At 44.5% G+C, this 22,505-nt stretch overlaps 1 protein-coding gene across 3 annotated transcripts in view; it reads right to left on the bottom strand.

Annotated features, from left to right (window-relative positions):
- Nucleotides 1-7,458: 7,458 nt before the first annotated feature.
- The window catches only part of KATNB1 (katanin regulatory subunit B1), a 172,954-nt gene continuing 157,907 nt past the window's right edge, over nt 7,459-22,505 (bottom strand). For all 3 annotated transcript variants that reach the window (XM_029608925.1, XM_029608924.1, XM_029608923.1), the window contains exons 19-20: nt 17,455-17,571; nt 7,459-8,738 (exon numbers count right to left, since the gene is read on the bottom strand). In XM_029608925.1, coding sequence (XP_029464785.1) covers nt 8,606-8,738; nt 17,455-17,571 — 250 coding nt within the window. In that variant the 3' untranslated portion in view covers nt 7,459-8,605. The remainder of the gene's footprint in view (nt 8,739-17,454; nt 17,572-22,505) is intronic.

Here is a 22,505-nt window from a genome sequence, read left to right as displayed (position 1 = left end):
TGTTATCATAAAGCCTCTCTCTCTTGCCACATACAAAAATTGAGTGAATGTTATTTATATGCTGCTCTTTCCAGCACTTCAATGTGGATTACATTCAGGTACTGTAGGTATTTCCCTATCCTCAAGGGCCCAAGGAACAGTAGTGGGATTTCAACCCTGGTTTTCCCTGGTTCACAGTGCACTGCTCTAACCCGTATGAGCTCTTGGTAGGATATGAATTGAGGCAGTTTAGAGAAGGACTTCCAAATGGTGCTGGGTCTGCTCTGGAAGCCTTTCAAGATGACACTTGGAAATGCATGTATACTGGAGAGCAAGGGTCCCCAAACTAGGTCTCACCCACTCAGGATGGACAGTGGAAGCAGCACCTGCACCATTACTGATTATGAAAGGAAGGAAGAAACAGCACCTGCATCATCAGCATGTGCCAGCAGAGGAGGCTACACCATCAGCATTGGATGGCAGAAGGACATAATGGCAGCTGCACCATCAGGTTAGGCCTGCCATGCAGGAAAAAGCAGTAGTAAAGAAGGGTAGGGAAGAGAGTAAGATTGTATGGAAGGGGGAAGGAACAGGTAGGAGGCTGAAGGATGGGGATAGGAGAAAGACTAGAAAGAGGTGGGTAGGATAGAGATCTTTGCTTCCATGAAGTCACTCATCAGCAAGGTGATCCATGTCATTGCCATTGGAGGCATACTCCCCATGGCCAGCCCCCTCACCTAGGCTGTCATGTTAATAGAAAACCAACTGCAGCCCGAGAGCTCTCCAGAAAGAAACTATGATCTGCTGGCATCTGAAGGACATAAGTCATCTGCAGAAGTGTGCTCCATGTTTGGCTGATAGGCATAGTGGGCAGAAAAACCCAAGCAACGCTTGGAAGAATAATCAGCAGCAATGGCTGGATCTGTGACAGACCCTACATGCAAAGTACCAGACATAGCTGACCATGCAGCACAGCATCAAGAGTTTCAGGGGATGAAAGGCAATCCCAAAATGAGATCACTATGTATATATATATATATATATATATATATATATATATATATATATATATATATATATATATATATATTTGTGTATATATATATATATATATATATATATATATATATATAGACATGCATCCAAAACGCGTGTCCAATCGTGGGTTAAACCATGCACTGCAGTCAGCGCACTGTATAGCATCAGCCTGTGAGACAGTCCTCAGCCTGCTTGGAACAGCTGAAACAGAGTGAATACCCCAGGGAAGGAATCCAGAAACACTCCACTAAGACAGGAAGCTGGGGTGCCACAAGTGCACACCTCTGTAGAACAGGATTTCTTCACCTGCCTGGAAAACTTAAGGGTACCACAGCAGGGCAAGGGTGGATCTCGCAACAGACTGCCCTCCAACCTGGCTTAGGTATTAATACCTCAGCCATGATTACATCTACGTCCCCCAAGGAAGCAAACAGTCCAGTAAAAGGAACAAACATTGTATGAACCAGAACTCTCCTATCCCTAAAATGGGGAAGTATAACTTGCAAGCTACTGCAACCAAAGAGTAGCACCTCGGTTGTGGGATCCCTCTTCCCCCAACTCTCTCAGTCATGGATATGGCGTTACATTGAAAGGCATATTTGCCAATTAGTTGGACTAGAACCCTCCTGACGTAGGATCCCGCAGGCGAGAATGACTGGCAAATGTGGTCTTACATGAAAAACACCCATTGAGCTCAGCAGGTAGCAAAGGTGACTCCTGGACAGGAGAAAGCCCTAATCTTCACCAGGGAGCTACCGCAAAGAGGACATTACTAGTATGACGGGGAGACTGAATCTGGAATGGCTCCCTTGCAAAATTGAGCTGCTGTACCTTAGGACGACCTAAGGAGAGCGCTGTTGGCTGATTGGCTCTCGGATCCCGCAAGGAACAGAGAGCGACTGCCCGTCAGAAGCATGACATCCCTTCTCCAAGAAACAGAGAATGAGGCACATCCACTGTAGGCATGGACAACCAATCATCTGGGGATGACGACGACCCATAAGGTTTGCCCTGGAAACCCAGTCATATCTCACCTTCCAGAACTGACAGGAAAGCAATTGGAATTGGGGCCTCCTGATCCCAAAAAACCTTCCAACTCTCCAGCTGAGAGATGGGTTGCCGTCACTGATTGCTGAGGTTCAGAAGCAACAAAATCCGCCACTTGCAGCCACCCTCAGATGGGGTAGGCCACTGTGATAATCAACACAGGGACCTCAACAAAACGGTCCAATGACCACCACTACTGTCTCCTGGTCCTGACCTACGAGGTGATACACCAATTCAAAAGAACGGAAGCTTCAGTTTGGCAATAAACCTGCAAGGGACGGCGTCCCAGGGGCTTCTTCACAAAGAGGATCTCTATCATGGGAGGGGTCGAAAGATAGGAGTCTTCCCATACCTCACAAGAGGACTGACACTACCCTCCTGGTATCCACTCCCATAGGAGATCAACCAGGAACGCAGCCTTAGGTCAGTCCTGTGACTGTGGCACACAACCTGTTGAGCTCGCCCTAAGGGAACCCCCCCACCCCCACACAGTAGAGGGCAACTGCAAGAATAGTGCTCTCTGCTGTAAAAGCATGCTGATCAGTACTCATACAGTGGTAGCTCATCCTACGGATGGCGGCACATCTACCTACCTACCTACAGCAAAGCACCACCTATTAGAGTCAGAGGCTATGCGCCAGTGCTCCCTAGCACCTTATGGTGCAGAACAGACGAGGCTGCTATCTTAATGCAATGATAGCAGAACCTTGGCATGGCTGTGTACTGCACAGACAGAAAGAATGCCGCATGCTAGCACCCGATGCACTTAAGAGTAGATAACCCTTGCCTTACTCAACCACGCATGCTGCGCTCCACTGTTGCACTAACGCCCAATGGCGTGAATAGGAACAGCATGACAATGGCATTCACAGTACCACTGGGGCTCTGATTATGGCATGGCGGTGGGTGGCGTTTTATGGTGTTGCCCCCATGGTACCCTCAGTACCTGATAGCGCTCCAAGAGGCTGAACACAGCACTTGAAATTGCATCAGGAATGGCTCACCACTGTTTCCCTCATGGAACAGCAGCAGCGAAGTCCATAGTACTCTGTGGTAGTGTCCTGAGGCATCTGTCCATGTTCACTAGTGCCCACCATGGTGATGGAGCCCGAAGGGCCCATAGTACTCTCGTACTCACCAACAATGGATCGATTCAGTGGTACCAAATGATGCTCCACCCAGGGCTTCGATGGTTCTTGACTGTGTCTTGTTCAGTTCGACAGTATACAGTGTTATCCCTGGCACTCCAGGCGCCCGCGGACATTGATAGCTGACAGAGACCTCGGTGCCCGAATGCATCGATGGACTGGTGATACCAAAGATGCCAAGGACATCTGCAGGCACAGGCTCTGCAACCCCAACACGGCCCCATGCCTCATCGGTGCCCAAAGGAACAAATGACTGCTGGCGCCATTGACAGTTCCTCTTGGCTCAACTATACATTTGAGGGCATTGATGCTGCAAGCTCGATAGCATCCCTCACCAGCAGCTATGGCTGACAATAGCCTTGACAGCAACCCTAGCGCTTATTAGCACCGATGGTGCACAAAGTCAGGTGTGGCCTCCGATGCCCCCCCCGATCCCAGTGGCATTCATTGTGCCCGATAGCACTGCAGCTCTAGAAAAAAAATCAATTACAAAAACTATCAGGAGAGAACAAAGTTGAATACCGTGACACACACAGCGTTGCAGGAAAAAAGAAAAAAAATCAGAAACTCTGCCTAGGGGCAGGGTGATAACTACAGCTGCACATGCTCAGGATATTTGAATATTCTAGAATCTTTCAGATCAAGCTCCGGACTGGGCTCCATCCGCTATCACCCATGTATGAGGGCTAGCATCCTGCTTGTCCTCAGAGAAATGTTTTAATGGAAAAAGTGATGGAAGCATGGCATACCATCCCAGAGTAGATGGCAGTAGCTAAAACTGTAACAGAAAATAAGAGGGCATGGGTTAACCACAGAAGATCCTTAATTGCTAAAAGTGACCTAGTGACACATATTTAAGTCTTCACAGTGCCATACTCACCTGATTTAATAATAGGTGTTGGGGCTGCCAGAATGCATGGCAGAGAGGTTAATAGAGGTTACACAGGGATTTACGTGGCTAATTGATAAGCTGCAATGGTAGAATCGACTAACTGCTAGAAGGATGCAATTAACTTGAAGTCTTAGTGGAAACAGGTGATCATGCAGTCGGGTCTGTATGCAATGGTGGATACTTGGATTTTAGAGCCTTGTGGCTAGGCATGGGAAAGCAGGGTGCTGAACAGAACTAAGCAGGGATCTTGTATGCCAGGATTTCCCAAACCTACGTAGAAACAGAGGGCAGAAAAAGGCCATATGGGCCTATCTAGTCTGACCATCCACACCAACTAATTCAGCTTTATAATCCCTACCACTCCCTCAGTGAACACCTGTGTTTATCCCATCCTTTCTCCCTACACGTGGCGGGGGGGGGGGGGGGCAGGAAGGATGGGATAAATGGCACAGGCAGTCAGGTTTTTAGGATATCTACAATGAAAATGTTTGAGAAATTTGTATACATTGAAAGCCTTGTATATGCAAATCTCTCTCATGCACATTCACTATAGATATCCTGAAAAAACTAACTGGCCATAGGATCACCATCATGGGTTTGGACAATCCTGTTGTATGATCTTCTACCAAAGATGGTAGAATATAGAGCAGGAAGACAAAAAACCCCCCCCAAAAAACAACAACAAGACAACTGATTCAGGAAAATCTTGCAAATGCCCACATTGTGTGGCAGGCAGTGTGGAAAGGATAACTGAGCAGACTGGATAGGCAAGATGGTCTTTTTCTGCTGTTATTTAATATGTCAGTTTGTTAAATTAAAAAATTTGGATCATTTGTCTAATGTGACTATGTGTGTTTGTTGTAATCCGCTGAGATCAGAGGATTGGTGGAATACAAGGTTTCAAATAAACAAACAAATAAATAAATAATAGAAAACACTAGATGATCATAATCTGTAGAGTGTGTGCTGTGGCAGTAGTAGCCACAGAGGACCAACATAGCATGTTTCTTTTGCTAGCAAATCAGCTAAGTTTCCCTCCACCAAGGACACTTTTTTTGTAGATGCATTTGTTTTAAATGAATTCACTAAAATTTCTCACTTAATTCTTGTGCCATAGTACCAAAGTGAGGAAGTTTTCACAATGGAACCCTCACTGGATTTAAAATCTAAGATAATAAATCACAACCACAATCTAAAAATTTGTATTGAGGCTATAATGCTCAAGAATGCTGTGAAAAGACAAGAGCAGTAAATATAATATGGGGAATATTGTAAACCAGAGCTTACCACCCTTTTAGCTAATGTGACCCCATTTTAGCACTTGTAAATTCACATGACCTCCAGAAGATAATCAAAAGAGTGTGGTTCCCCTTTAACAATTACTCCACTATCATCATCTTTGCACTTCATTTGTCCCCTCGCTCACCCTCCACCCTATCTCATCAATCTTCTCTTTCAACCTCCAACCCCCTCCAGCAAACCCCACCCCTCGATCCGCTCTTAAAAATCCCAGCATCCCAGTCCACGCCACCCCTTTTCACATTCCCCCCACCTGAACCTCTCCATCCCCAAGCTTTTCATAATTTCCAACCAACCCTCTCATCCCCCATTCCTTACCTCCAACCCTTCTCTTACATTTCCCCCCTCATCTTTCCCCAGCTCCCCTATTACTTCTCCCACTTAATTTTCTTTAATTTCTCCTCTCACCATCCAGTGTCAGTCCCTGTCCTCAAACCTCTCCTGCATCTGATCTCTCCCTCCAAACATCCCCCTAGCACGTTTTCTTTTGGTTTTGAGCTATAGGTGGACAACAACTGGTGAGAATTGAGTGTAGGCTGATGTTGGGGTGATATTTTCTCTTCTTCTGGGTTCAGTATTGGATGAGAAGAACAGTAGCAATCTCCACTGGCCCATGCACACCCAGCTCTCCCTTCCCAAGCCTGACAGACATCTGCAAGCAGCAGCATCATTACTAATAAGTCAACACAGGGCCACTGAGCCAGTGTAGGCTCTCAGAGCGTGCAATAGCTTTGATCCCTCCTTGTGCAGGGCTTTCGGTTACCACACAAACTCATGTGAGGGCATGCTGGCGCACCAGCCCCATGCTGCCTTCTACCACTACCGTTGCTGCTTCTTGCCCCTAAACATCACCATTCGAGGCACTTGCAACCCTAAGTGAAAGTTTTGTGACCCCCATCTGGGGTCCTAACCCACAGGTTAGGAAGCCCAGTTGTAAACCCTATGCCCATTGGCCTCTTTCACAATTTCTCCTCCAATCAATGTGTACTGCAGGAAGAAAAGGGTACAAACTGTTCTGTACCAGTTCTCAGAAAATTGGATGCTTGGGAGTATTGGGTGAGAACTGACAATTGTGAGGACTTCCCATGAACAGGATTGTTGTAGCTTAGGCTAGAGTAGCAGTCCAATGAACTACTCTGTCCTAATCTTATGCAACCATGCATTCCTCAATCAATTTAAGTAGAATGTGGCAACTACATTGGATGATTTGAGCTCCAACAATATAGGATGATGGTTCAGAACCCAGTCTGAACCCAACCAATTGAGGTTACTCAAATATGCATGAGAAAGACTTGAATACAGTGGAAGCAATGCATGAAGATCTCTCCAATACATATTCATTGTGGCAATCCTGAAAACCTGGATCTTGAAGACTAGGTTAAGAACCACTGCTGCAGAAGAAGAGGGGACGAAACAGAGAAGAGACAAGATAGCATGGAGAGGAGAAGACAGAAGGGAAACACAAAAGAAGAAATGCAAGAGAAAGGAAGGGGATGTTGAAAGGAGGCAGGATGTATGGAAATGAGAAGGAATGCAGGAAGAGGAAAATGGAGTGGAAGAGGGGATGAAATGCAGACAAGCACTGAAGAGATGAGAAATAGGCTACATGGAGGGAAGAAGACAATATGAATGGAATCATGGAATGAAATAAACGGCAGAGCAGATATGGGAAGCGAGGAGGAATAAAGGTGAAGGGATGAGAGGAAGCATAAGAGGACTAGGGAAGTAAAGAGCTGAGGTAAGAGATGAGGCATAGAGGCAGCAAAGAGGGTAAGAAAAAAGAAGGGAAGGAAAAGCAGAGAAAAAATGAGGCATGGTGAGAAGAGGGTAAGTATGAAGGGGAGAGGAAACAGAAGACAGAAACTGAACAGAGGGGAGAAAAGATGAGCGAGTACATTGAGAGGAGGGATATCAATGGAGGTCAAGAGGGAAAGGGCTTAGGGAAGTCTGGCAGTGATGGTCTCTTTCATCCTCTCCCTCTCTCCCTGCCTACCACCCTCTTCCATCTCTCCCCTTCTCCCTTTCACAATTAGCTTCATTACTCCCACCAAAAAATAAAACCTTACAAATCTTTTTTATTAAAATTGAACATTATAAATTATACAGAGCACAAATTCTGCATGGGCATCATAAGAACTCCAGAATTCTAGACTTGGTCATATCAGAATTCTAGACTTGGTCATATCATCCTTCTACCTCCATCCCATTTTAGCAATTTAAAAAATAAGCCCACAGGAGAAAACTTGGGATGAGGTTGGTCTCTGCTCTTCTCCTTTGTCCCTGCACAGCTTAACACCATTCATAATTCCATACAACTCAGAATTAGAGTCTGTCAGTCAGGGACCACATGTTCATCTAGACCCAAGCCTTGCTTTGAAAAATACATATCTACCTTGTCAATGTTCAGTTTGCTTCACCCATCTGCGGCAGGCCCCTGTGCCCACACATTGAAGCTTGTGTGATTGCGTATCTCCAATTATCCAAATTCTGACTCCCATCAGCTGTATGGAGGGAAGCAATGACCTCAAAAACAATAAAAATGAGGATAATGTTCCAGGCTCAAATGCATTATAAGGTCAATAAATGCTACTTCAGGTCCTGGAAGAATGTCACATACAGAGCAGCACTGTAGAGCAAAAAGTACACAAACTTCATGTAAAAAAAAATGGGGAAAACATTTGCTTGGTCTATGAAAACTTGTGTCCAACCTTCATCAGTACAAATTGCAGCTTCTCATCCCTCTGTCCTCATGCTGAGGTGAAAGGAGTCGACTGTTCCTGCCTCTATAAAAGAAGGAGCAGTTGCTCCAGCAAGGATCAGATTTAAGGATTTAACCCCACCAGAGAAGAAAGATGCTGGAGTCAAGTCCACTGTATAAATAATAGCGCACATACTCTGGAAAATGTTCTAATACAATACAGAGGCCAGGACTGTTCTCCTTGCTACTTCTCAGCATAATTCTCTTCCCGCTGTTGCTGAAAACAGTATTGTGCAGTACAAAGATACTGTGCTCTAAGGATAGATCTACCATCATCGGACACCGAAGATTAAGTAGAGGCAATATTGATCCGTTGTGAATGCAGTACTGGACGGAGCACAGAACAGGTGTAAACAAGTGATTGGGGAAAAGAGAAAACTGAAGAGGGAAACTAGCTGAAGTCAGAGTCAGAGGCAGCTGCTGCAGTAGTTTAGGACTTAGGTGTCACTCCAGGCCAGCCATGAGGAGATGAAGTTCACGAAAGGCACTGCCATGGCGGCCACTTTGTCCAGCCTTATTCTTCACCATGCTACTGAGTGCCCTTAGTTGCTTGTAGCACATCTTACACTTCATAAGCCTGCAAAGGGGGCAGAGAGAGAGAGAGAGACAGTGGTAGTTATATACACCTCTTCAGGAGGCAAAAATCAGTGGCTCAGCTACTGGGTCAGTATAACCAGTCAAACCCTTGCAACCACACCTAGGACCTTCCAAAAGTGTATCCAGACAATCTGGAAAAGCATCCTCTTTCAGCCCAGATAAGGGGGGGGGGGGGAATCAGATATCAAAGCTGCTTACCTGAAACAGATGTTCTCCACAGACAACAGGCCAATTCAGCCACACAAGTGGGTAATGTCATTGGGCAGCACAGATGCAGAACATGTTCTTGGAGCTCAGAAAGACTTAAGTCTTTCTGAGAATGCACAAATTATTTCACAGCCATTGCGGTATGAGTCTCCATCATTTCACAAGCTAAACTCAACAAGGAGGGTGGTGGGATGATGTGGCTGAATTATCCTGTTGTCTATAGAGAACACCTGCTACAGGCAAACAACTTTGCTTTCTCTGAAGAAAAGCAGGACTGAATTCAGTCACACAAGAGGAGCGTCCCAAACTGAAGGTTGTAATGTAACAATATTTTTTTCCTTGACAAGTAATGGAGGTATTGCAACTCAGTGCTGAGAGGATGGAGGGGGAGCTGAAGCATCTAGTTAGATAAGCTCTTAAGTACTGCTATCCCTGCAGGAGGAGCCCTCGGTACAGTAATGTTTAGTAAAGGTCTGGCTAGAGCAGTGGTCCCCAACCTTTTTTGCACCAGGGACCGGCTTCAAGCAAGACCATTTTTCCATGGCCCGGCAGGGCAGGGGCGGGGCTTTGGTCATATGAGGGCGGGGTTATGGAGGGGGTTGGATTTTAGTGCACACTTATTTAATTATGACATTTATAATGTGAATGTGACTCAACTCACCATAGGTTCTCGCATGCATGGCACATTGACCCATGATTGTCATGGGGCTAGATGTAAAAGTACAGTTTGCATCCACGGGAACCCCCCTGACCCACAATAATGGATGTAAAGCAGAATTATGACATTCCCCATACAACTCACCCTACAAAAAAGATATTCTGGTTCTGGTGACATCTCAGTAACAGCAACTCAAACTCCTTCTACTTCCAGGCTCAATAGCCCTACTTATGAAAAGACAGCAGTTTACCACCAATGCATGTCCTCTTGAGAAAACACAACAAATAAGACCGATACAAACGCTTACATGCTAGCAAAATATTTCATCTCGGTAACAGACACAGAACCGACCTAACATACTCCCAGGATCTGTAGTAATGCACATAAACTAATCCGCACACAGTTACACCTGTATTATGGAATACACTCAAACAGGAGCAACCCTATCTATGAAAAGGCAACACTACAAATATTAAATCAGGTCCTAAAAACCAATACACCTATTATTAGGAAAACAGAACTAGCAAGCAGTTATACATCCCCACACAGAAATAATTGTAAAACTATACTAATAAGCAGAATAAATGTTTCAAAACAGCTATGAACAGAATAACATCCAACAATTAAAAACTCATAAAAACTATTAAACATTCTCCAAACACCAATAAAATATTTCAAAAAAGCAGACATCACACAATTAAAATGGCAGTCAAGAAAAATAAACTTAAAAAGCCACTTTTACTTACCCCCTCCAGCAGCTGTCCTACTCCCCTTCCCTGCAGGCCGTGGCACACACCAGAAGCAGCAGTAGAAGCTAAGCTCTATACTTATGGTCCTCTTCCTTAGTGCCCATGACTCACACACACACCATACCAGTCATGCCCCCATGACCTGTTTCTGTCTCTCTCACACCAATCATCTTCCAAACAGTCTTTGGCACACACACACCAGTCACCTTCCTGAACAGTTTCTCTCATGCCATACACACACACAGGCTTCCCACTCCCGTGTTCTACTTACATATACGGACTTCTCACTCTCATAATCACTTTGTCTCTCTCTCTCTCTCTCACACACACACACACTCACCAGTCTCTCACTCCCATGTTCTCTTTCAGATATACAGGCTTCTCTCTCCCATGATGTGTCTCACACACACCCAGGTTTCTCACTCCCATGCTCACTCTTCACATGCACAGGCTTCTCATTCCCATAATCACTTTATTTCTCTCTCTCTCTCACACACCAGTCACCTGATCTCGCTCATGTATATACACACACAGGCTTCCCACTCTCATGTTCTCTTTCAGATATACAGGCTTCTCCCTCCTATGCTGTGTCTCACACACACCCAGGTTTCTCACTCCCTTGCTCACTCTTCACATGCACAGGCTTCTCATTCCCATAATCACTTTCTCTCTGTTACACACACCAGTCTCTCTCATTTCCATGCTCACTCTCCACGTGCACAGGCTTCTCATTCCCTGAATCACATTCTCTCACATTCACACACACCAGTCTTTTTCTCTCACACACACCGTCACCTTACCAAGCAGTCTCTCTCTCTCATGCATGTACACTCACCCAGGTTTCTCACTCCCATGCTTTCTTTCACCCCCACAACACCAGGCTTCTTACGCCCATGCTTTCTCACATACCCAGACTTCTCACTTCCATGCTTTTTCTCTCTCACACACACACATCAGTCACCTCTCTGACTGTCTCACACTCTCACATACACATCAGTCATCTCCCTGAGCAATCACTTTCATTGTCTCTCACACACACACACACATCAGTTCTCTGACCAGTCAATCACACACATGCTGGCTGCCTGCTTCTCTCTCTTACTTCCTCTCCCCGCCCCCCCCCCCCCCCGAGCACAAACGGTAGCTGCACCACCTCCTCCTCCAGCCCCCGCAGGCCAAGAAAGAAGAATCCCATCGGCCGCGGGAGGCTCATGTTGCTGTCTCCTTTACCTATTATCAGCTGCTTCGATTGCTCGGGGGCCGATGCTGCTGTCGCCGCTGCTATTTTTTCATGCGGCACGGCTCTTTCTCCTTCCCGTGCACCGCGTATCACTTCCTGTTCCGGGTCAGAGGGGGGGGGGGGGGGGCACGGGAAGAAGAAAAGGCCAGCCGCGGATGCCACAGCTTTTTTTTTGCACCGCTGCCGTTCCCGCTGGGCTTGAACGTGCTGATAGCCCAGCGGCAACGGCAGCAGGGAAGGAAGAGCAGCGGGAGAGACCGGGAGTGCGCGACACACCTGCCGGTGCTTGGCGGCGCTGCGGACCAGCAAAAAACTCCCACGGCCCGGTCCCGGTCCACGGACCGGTGGTTGGGGACCCCTGGGCTAGAGGACCAAGTAGCTGCTTTGTAGATTTCTTAATTGAAGCTGAGTGAAGGAGTGCTGTGCTAGGGAAGTTGATGTTGCCAGTACTTGATGAGCCTTTACCTTGCTAAAAGGTTGGCCAGATTTAGCAGAGCAATGCGAAACGCAGCTCGATATCCAGACAGGGAGCACGTTTAACTGGTATTCCTTGATTTTTGGGACTGTAAGAGCCAGAACTGAGGAGTCTTCCTGTATGGTTTAGATATTTCCAAACAGAATAAAGGTCTTCACCAGTCCAAGGTATGAAGCACTTGTTAACCTTGGTTAGAATGAGGTTTTGGAAAAAAATGTTGGTAAAACTATGAACTGATTTGGGTGAAATTGAGAAACTACCTTAGAATCCATCCAAATTTTTCACCTTAGCACTACCATATTCTTAAAAAACTGGTGTGGGTACATGCATCATTAATGCCTGATGGTCACTTATTCTGTGCGCTGACATGAAAAAACTTTCCATGGGAAAGAAAAAAAAATCTGAGATTCATGGATGCTAAGGTTTCAAAAGGGAGGAATCAGTTGAGAAAGTACTACATTTAGAGCCCACTGTATAGATCGGCTGCCCAGCCTGCCCCGCGCATACCGCCGGTCGAGAAGGGAAGATGGCACCCCCGAGGGTCTCCATGTGGACCCCTGCACCGGATCGGGGCCTAGCCCAACCAGGGCTGCTCAACCCGATCGGTGCTCCCTTTTACCTCGCCAGAAAGTAATTCAAATCAGTATGGCAATCCGAGCCTCGGAGACCTGATTTAAAGTTTTCTGCTTATCTGGTCTCCCACACACGAGAGTAGAGTCAGCAAATACAGCAAAGAAGAAAGAAAAAGAAAATTTACCTTAAAGAAGATCGAGCCCCGCTCTCCTGCAGTGAAACCTAAGGGTCCCTCCCCCAGCTGAGAATTCCTGAGATGATTTCCGAAATCCCTCAGAGGTGTGCCTTGGTAGCCGGTTCCCGGTGTGGACTTAGCCCCAGAGTGGCTGAAAGGCAGTGGGTGCACAACAGAGTGCAGCGGTGAAGGTAAAGCACTTGCTAACCTTGGTTAGAATGAAGTTTTGGAAAAAAGCCCTCTTCCCCCCCCCCCCCCCGCAGCTGGAAACTGTCCCGGTTTCCAGCTGCGGGGGGAGAGGGCTTTACCTTCACCGCTGCGCTCTGTTGTGCACCCGCTGCCTTTCAGCCACTCTGGGGCTAAGTCCACACTGGGAACCGGCTACCAAGGCACACCTCTGAGGGATTTCGGAAATCACCTCAGGAATTCTCAACTAGGGGAGGAACCCTTAGGTTTCACTGCAGGAGAGAGGGGCGCGATTTTCTTTAAGGTAAATTTTCTTTTTCTAACTATTCTCGTGGGTGGGATAGTGTCCGCATCTGCCAGGAGCTGGAGAGATACTGAAGAGCTGAGGTTACTGCAGGGGTATATCTAGAGTGACTTCAGCTTTGAAATCTGACTCCATCTCTCATCTGCTAGCAGAAGAGCACATAACCCACTGGTCCTGAGTTCATCTGGCTACACGCTAGGAAAGGGTAATTTACTGGCAGAAAAGGTGGTAAAATTACAACCCTAAACAGAAGGCATGGGGGAAATCTGCATGGAGCAGCAGTTACAACTCTAAACACCATGCTGGGCAGAGTGGATGGATCTTTTTGGTCTTTATCTGCTATCATTTACTGTGTTACTCTGTAAAGGCCTTTAACGAATCTTGCTATTAGTGGATGGCGAGAAATTGGAAGCCCTTCCCAGCTTTGGCGATATGCTGCAATAGCACCCAAGTGCACTGACAGAATTAGTCTTCATTCCCAATTTGGAGAGATTGAACAATTGAATAGATTGTCCTTTTGTTGTGCACACCAAATGGAAAATCTTCTCTTTAAAGTTGTAGGAACATTTGTTGGAAAGTCTTCTTGCTGAGCTCAGAGTACATTCCACATTGGCATCATCCGAAGTCACCCACTTGTGTGGCTGAATTCAGTCCTGCTTGTTCATGGGGAAAGCACTTTCTTCTGCAATCCAGTTTAGCGAAATAAGACATAACTTTTTGCTGTCAGTCCAGTGTGAAGGCACTCAGGGAGAGCATTGTAGGGATACTAGGTAAGTATACTATTTATACAGTCATTATATATTGTATATTCTTCACTGTTTTGTCCTTTTTCTATCATCTAGTTAATCATAAGTTAATCAACCTTCACTCTTCATTGCAGGATATCTGTTTGAACTGGGTGAACTGATATTTTATTGTACCTAAACACACAAATACTTATCAGTTCATGTTCTCAGTGGGGCCACGGTACTAAAAATGTGCTAATAAAGGTGTGCTAAAAATTTGTGATTTTTTTTTACCTTAGACAATCGGTTTACTACTGATGTTTTTGACAGTGATATATGGAAATTGCACATTGTAACATGCATCAAGTAGAGCACTGAAAATAGTACATAGGCTCATTGTTAAATTTCTTCCCTTCTCCTGATAATAAAAACAAATAATAGAATCTACTCTCCAGTGAACATAAAGTCTCTCCCAATAGTTCAGAATACCAAGCTGACACGACACACCCTTAACTTCCTACCAGCCCAGCATCTAGCATTGTCCTAGCTTTGCCCACCAGCATCTTTGACTTTGAACTGCTGGTAGGTTCAACCTACCTTGAACTGCCAGAGCAATGCTGTTCATCAAGCTAGTAAGAAATAAGGCTGTGCCCTCCTGCTCAATTTGGCATTAGGAACTCTTGGGAGTCATGGGGGTAGAAGGTGACTTTTTCATTGGCTGGATGGGAGAATGAGGGACTGTGTTTTTTTGCAGCAGCTGAATGGGTGGGAAGGGGGAGTTAGGAAAAGGGCAGAGAAATAAGGTAAATGACATGGAGAGGGGGAAGCTGGTGTTGGGTTACATGTGGGGATTTGTATGCTCATCTACCCAAGTGGAACCTCAACTGGGTGGACTGGATGGGCCATTCTGGTCTTTATCTGATATTTTGCTTTTTCCTATGGGTAAGGCATAAAATCTTGTTACCATGAAGCTGGGGGGGGGGGGGGGGAAATCACTCAGAGAAAAAATGACTTGGAAAAAAACTCCAAATGAACAGAGGTAGCAATAGCAAAAAAATACTTTAAAATGTTGCCAGAATGCCTGAAGGGAACTCAAGATGGAAACCAAAAGCACAACTAAAAATACTGGCAAAAAGTATCTGAAAAGGTGAATGAGTTAAAAAAAACAAAACGAACCCACACAAAAGCAGTTGCAGTGGTCCAGAAAGCAGAATCATCCTCTGATGAAAGGAAAACAGCTGATTACCAGCAGATTTAGCAGCACATGGGAACCTGTACACGCAATCAAACTTTCCTCTGGAAAGCTTTAGAAGCACTCTCCGACAGTGCAAGCTACACAAGTCATGTAAACTGCAAGTGTTACATGTTATTACGGTTATCAGAGAATCACCTAAGTAACAATGGGGAAAGATACGTTTTTTTCTTTATTTAAACAATCATATTCTACAAATCCTAATATGTTCAGTTATCACATACACATTATAAAATACATAATAAAATTGACATCCAGTAATAAAATGACATAAATTAAATACAATCTACGGAACTGCAAACAAATCAGTAGGAGTGCATCCAAAATAGCTTACAGCAATACAAGATATCACCTGAATAAACCAGCGTGAACAAATGTCAATTTTTTAAAAAGCTTTATAATCTACCTCTAAACACAACTCCAAAAAGTAACATATTCCATTAACCGGGACCTACAATAGAAAATGCTCTTGACCTTGTACACTGCAATCTACAATCCTGACTAGAAGGAGTACTCAAAAATGTTGAGTTTCTGAACATAAGAAACAATTTGGAACATATAAAGAAACCTTGTTCGATAAACAACTACAATCATCATATATCGTTGTATGTACTAAAGAAAACAGCTTAAATTGTGAAAGTTGCAAAATTGGAAATCAATGGAGGCTTTCATATGGGATGAAACATTTTCTCCCTATTTTAAACCAAAAATCATTCTTACAGCCACGTTCTGAACTAATTGTAGAACTTTCAGCAAATATTTTGGTAAGCAGATAAAGAATTACAATAATCAACTGAGCTCAGATCCAAGGCCTGAACCACTAATCAAAAATCCATTACTGACAAAATTCCTTAAAGACCTTACCAGATAAAATTCTAAAAAGCTTGATTAGAAACATTTTTAATGTGAGTTCAAAAACACATTTTCCTAGCTACCATCACTCCTAAATTTTGTACTTCCTCTTATCAAACTGAAGTTCTGCCCACCCAAAATGTCATCATAAGACATTACCTATGGCCCAACCAAAGGGTAGTTTTATTTTCATTCAATAACAAATGGTTACAAGAAAACCAATTTTAACAGCTTCATACCATTTTTTAAAACGTGCCATTGGAAATACCCAAGGCTCCTCACTCGGTATAAAGAAACTACACATCAGCATAACATTTATGCCAATAATTTTAATAAAGATCACAATGGCTGTACAAATACATAATAACAGGAAAAAAGACGTTTGATCACATCACTCCAATATAGATAGCATTACATTGGCTACCAATAAAATTTAGAATTCTATATAAAGCTGCCTGTATATTTATGGAGAAAAGACAGAATGGTTAAATGCTGCCCTACGACTGCATGCTCCGCAGAGAAATTTAAGATCTGCCAATAAGGGACTTTTATCAATCCCTACAATTAAATCGGCTCATCTCAGTCAAGTTAGAGAAAGAGTGCTGTCAATTGCAGGATCAAAACTGTGGAACACGTTACCAATTCAATTAAGGTTGCAGCAGGAAAAAAACAAGTTTAAAGCTGAACTTAAAACATGGTTGTTCAACGCCGCTTATACTGAAAATGAGAAATAGGCATGCATTTAAGTTTTAATATCTACAGCTGAATTTATTTTAATCTTTTAAAATGCTGGAAGCGCTATTTTATGCTTTTAGTATTTTACTGATTTAATAATTGTTTATTATATTCTATTTTAACAGCTAATTTGCTTTTGTAACTTTTACTTTTTAATTATTTTAGCTGTTTAATTCTTTTATGATTGATTGTATTTTCTTACTTTTTATATATTTATTGAAATGTTAACCGCTGTGAAGGCTATGTTGAGACAATGGTATATAAATGATAATAAACCTTAACAGTAATAGAAGGAAATATGAACAACCTTAAAAACGAGAGCGAGCGAGCGAGCACCCTTTATTAAACTGAATCTAAAATGTACCATATCCTTGTGATAAGTCAGTTGGTACAGGGATCAGAATATTCTCTCCTAGCCCAGTCAGAAGGCTAAAACTTATTAGGGAAGGCAGAGGAGGCAGAGACACTGCCAGCTGATTCTGCAGAGAATAAGGGGGGAGGGGAGAGGAACAAAAAAAGAAGGAAATGGCTACCAAATATGTTTGGACCGTGTAAAGATTCTCACCTCTCTTCTCTTGAGATATCCACTCCCACAGATGGAGGTGCAGAAAGACTATCTGTGATGAGTGGGAGGAACCGCTGCAGAATCATCTTCAGGGATGTGCAACCTGTCTGTACATAGCTAAGAAAAAAACACCCAGAATGAACGTCAAAGACCAGCCACTATTCTTCAGTGTTTAACTAGCAAGGTTACCGTAAGTTTATCATGCATGCTCAGATATAACAGTGCCATACCAAAAGACAGGTACATCAAACAGTTTCAGCCAAATAAATTCAGAATGTGGATCCACATTGTGATTCCAGATATTCCCATACTAGGCTGCTCCATTACAGAGTCATCGCTCTTCCCTCACATCATCACTTCCCCTAAGACTGTCTTCATCTCTTTCCCTCTTTCATGACCCTTTTATTACAGCATTACTACTACTCCTCCCTAAGAAAAGTCAAGATTTCCTTAATAGGGATTCTTGGAAGTTCTGTTGTAATAACCTGAACCCACTCAGGTGGTCATATTTTAATATTGTGATTTTGGTGTTTTTATGGTCATTCATTTCTGGAGGCTAAAGTGTTATATTATGTACTTCAGATTGCAGCTTCACTTATTGTCCAATGATTTTATCATCTTTAATTAGTTAATACTATGTATTGTATTGCTTTATTTTCTGCTTAAAAGATAACATTTCAATTCTATTAGATTTTGTATTTCTAGACAGGCTTTCCCAATTTTAGCTCAAGACTTAACTATTTTTTCAGAAACAGAAATGAGAAGTTACTACTTACCTGATAATTTCCTTTTCTTTAGGACAATCAGATGAATCCAGGACCAGTGGCTATGCACCTCTACCAGCAGATGGAGATGGAGCAAACTGATGTCACAGTATATATATACCCCTGCAGTGACATCAGCCTGCCAGTATGCTCTGCAAAAGCAAACTGTGGACAAACTAACAAAAAACTTGATTAAAAACAGATAACCATTTCAATATTCAGTCAATAGGAAACACTGAGCTCAGACAAAAAGACATATTAACACTAGTCTAGGGACTGGATTAACACTTACCAGTAATCCCTGTAGCATGTAGCCACACAGGAGGACCATAACACAATCATATGGCAGCCAAGGGCAGGAAGCTGGATTCATCTGACCATTCTAAAGAAAAGGAGATTATCAAGTAAGTAGTAATTTCTTATTTCTTAGCAACTGGTCAGATGAATCCAAGACCAGTGGGATGTAACCAAACTACTCCCGAATAGGGCGGGAGGCTACCTGCGGTCCTGTCAAAACCGCACATGCAAAGGTTGCATTCTCCCGGGCCTGCACATCCAGATGATAATACCTGAAAAAGGTGTGCAACGAGGACCATGTTGCAGCTCAGAAATGACGGGAAACAATCTAACTTCCGCCCACGACACTGCCTGTGAGCCCTAGTGGAATGAGCCCTAACATGACTAGATAATGGCTTTCTAGAATCCACATACGTGGCCGTGATTACCTCCTTAATCCAGCAAGCTATTGTAGCCTGCAAAGCCGGCTCTCCCTTTTTACTACCACGGTGGAGGACAAACAGGCAATCTGCCTTCTGTAAAGGCTTAGTAACCTCCATATATACCTGATGTGTCTCTTGACATACAAGGGTCGCAACACACTATACTCTTCTACATCTTTTTCCCTGTCCAGAGAAGGCAGGGAGATTGACTGATTCAAGTGAAAATCAGAGACCACTTTCGGTAAAAAGGAAGGAACAGTATGCAAACCTGGAATCACCCGTAGGAATGGCTCCCGGCAAGATAAGACCTGCTGCTCGGAAATTCTATGTGCAGAACAAATCGCCACAAGAAACACAGTTTTCAAGCTCAGCAAGGAAAAGCTATGCATCGGTCTAAATGTAAGGCCTGCTAAGAAACTCAAGGGAGGATGAAGATGATTCACTCCTTTCAGGAAACGGGCCACATCAGAATGAGTCGATAAGAATCCACGATTCACCTGACCCCTGAAATAGGCGAGAGCCGCTACCTGTACCTTTAAGGACCTGAGGGCCAACCATTTATTCAATCCACCCTGCAAAAATTCAAAAATGAGTGGGATTCTAACTGAATAAGAAAGAGCATCTTGATCTTCATACCGGGTCTCAAATATACACCAAACCCGCACACAGGCTAAAGAAATAGAGAACTTTCTAGCTCTTAGCAAGATGGAAATCACTAACGCAGAGTATCCACGTTTCAGCAAGAGAGACTCTTCTGCATTCCAGTGCCCTTGCGCTGTCAGTTCCTGACAATGGGCTCCCCAACCAAGGAGGCTCGCATCTTTTGTGAGCACTAGCCAGTCCAGAGATGCTAGGGAAACTCCCCTCCTTAGATGATCCACTTGTAGCCACCACTGCAGTTGGGAGGAGACTTCCCATTGGCAGGTGGAGCCGAATCGAGTAAACCTGAGACTGCGTACTCTATTGAGACAGCAGGGAGCGATGGAGAGAACGCATATGCGCTCTTGCCCACGGCACCACTTCCAGGGTTGCCGCCATTAAACCAAGCACTTGTAGGTAGGACCATACAGTTGGGCGCAGAGTGTTCAACAGATGCAGCTGTGCCATCAACCTCTGAATACAAGCTTCTGGCAGGAAAACCTTGCCCTGCTTCATGTTGAACCAAACAAATGAGCAGGCCAGGTTCACCACCCAGCCAAGCTCCTGCAACAGAGATCACCTTGCAGGTCGCCGGCAGCCCCCTTCCAGCGACTTGGCCATGAATCAGCCAGTCGTCCAAATAAGGGTGTCCTAGGATCCCATCCTCTCTCAACTCTGCTGCAACTACTACCATTATCTTGGAAAAGATTCTGGGAGCGGTGGCCAGACCAAAAGGCAGCGCTTGAAACTGATAATGGCGACAAAGAACTGTGAAACTCAGAAAATGTTGATGCTCTAGGCAGATATGACTCAGACAAGGTCCAGAGAGGTCAGAAATTCCCCCGACTGCACAGAGGAATTTCCATGCGAAAATGAGTCGCCCACAGACGACGGTTGACCCCTTTGAGATCCAGGATGGGACAAAAGGAGCCCTCCTTATTGGGCACGACGAAATAAATGGAACATTGCCCTGTATTTTCTTGAGATGTGGGCACAGGAACCACAGCCCTCAGACTGGGGAGCCTTGCCAATGTACCCTCCACTGTCTGCTTCTTCTGCGGGGAGTGGCAGGGAGACACAATGAACATGTCCAGAGGAACACTGCGAAACTCCAATGCATATCCTTCTCGTATCACTTCCAGGACCCAATGATCCATCGTGATCTTGACCCACCTCTAATAAGAGAGAGAAAGGCTTCCCCCTATCGCCTGTTCCCGGGAGTGGGTCGGCAAACCTTCATTGGGAGGCTCAGGAGGTTCCCCTACCCGAATCTGTGCCACTTCTGGGTTGTCTGGGATGAAAGGACTGCAACCTACCAAATGGCTGAGTTCTCTGAAAGGTCGCTCCTCCATTGGGTCGAAAACACAGATTCCCTAGCATGACCTCTCATGCTAAAGGAGTGCAGCGCCTGTTTCTTATCCTCCAGCAATTGAGGAACTGGCAATTTTCCCCATTTACTGGCCAATTTTTCCAACTCGCTCCCAAACAAAAGCGAGCCTTTAAAGGGCAATTTCACAAGGTTAGCCTGGGAGGTCATATTGGCCGACCAATTCCTCAGCCATATCTGCCACCTGGCATTTATTATCAAAGCCACCCCTCTGGCTGAGGTGTAGACCAAATCACAGCCCGCATCTGCCAAGGTGGCAGCTGGTGGTTTCCTAACTGCCCTGGAATTCACCCCAGAGTCATCGACCTCCTGAGAGAGAAGTAAACAAGAGTGAACCACCAGGGAACAACAAGAAGTGATCTGCAAAGTCACTGCCACTGCTTCAAAGGCTTGCTTAAGGCTAGCCTTTGAAGCAAAGGCTACTCTCAAAATTACTCTCAATTAATTACTCTCAAAATTAAATCTGAAGTTTTACATATATGCAGACGATGTTCAAATCTTAATTCCCATATCCAATTCTCTGGATTCTGCTCTCAAACTGTGGGATTCACATCTGCAAACAATCAACCTCCACCTCGCAAGCCTTAACCTGGTGCTTAACACTACCAAGACAGAACTCCTCCTCATCACCCCAGAAGGCAGTCCACTTCATCAACAGCTGCACACAAATCTCCCATGCAAGAGACCTTGGAGTCATAATTGACAGTCATCTGAGTCTAAAGAAATTCATAAACCAAACTACGAAGGAATGCGTCTACAAGTTACAAGTACTCAAAAAACTCAAGCTGCTCCTTTTCCATAACGAATTCAGATCGGTCCTCCAAGCCATCCTGTTCGCCAAGGTCGATTACTGCAACTCCATCTTGCAAGGTCTTCCCGCTACTACAATAAAACCCCTCCAGCTGCTTCAAAACGCGGCTGCGAGAATCCTGACGAATACCAATCGGAGAGAACACATCTCTCCTATACTAAAAGATCTCCATTGGCTCCCTGTAAACTTTAGGATTCTCCATAAATCTCTTCCAATTACTCACAAAAGCATACACCATCAGACCCCTCTTGACCTGCTACACCCTCTCAAACTTCACTCCATGACCAGACCCTTAAGGGAAGCTTACAAAGGAGCCTTACACATCCCTCCAATCAAAGCAGTGCACCAATCAAACATCAGAGACCGGGCATTTTCAACAATAGGTCCCTCCATCTGGAACTCCATGCCACTGGACCTCAGGCAGGAAACCTGTCTTATAACTTTTAAAAAGAAACTCAAGACATGGCTTTTCTGCCGAGCCTTTCCCTGTTCCTAAGCCTACAGCTCGACTTAGATTTGTCCTAACTCTACTGTGATTAAACAAACACTAAGTATTCATATACGTTATATTGTGGTGGGCCCATCCCACACCATCCTCTGTATAAAGTTAATCATCTCATCTCTGCTCTCCCCTCTTTATTTCCGCCCCCCAGTTTTTGCGCCCCTGTTATAATGTAACTTTTTTGCTTCTTCAGTCTATGTCTCTTGTTAATTGTTACGATTACGGTTAA

The sequence above is a fragment of the Rhinatrema bivittatum genome, chromosome 7 (assembly GCF_901001135.1).
Source record: "Rhinatrema bivittatum chromosome 7, aRhiBiv1.1, whole genome shotgun sequence".
Classification (NCBI taxonomy): Eukaryota; Metazoa; Chordata; class Amphibia; order Gymnophiona; family Rhinatrematidae; genus Rhinatrema; species Rhinatrema bivittatum.
The sequence above is the reverse complement of the archived record's forward strand: the minus strand, read 5'-3'. Positions and strand labels throughout refer to the sequence as shown.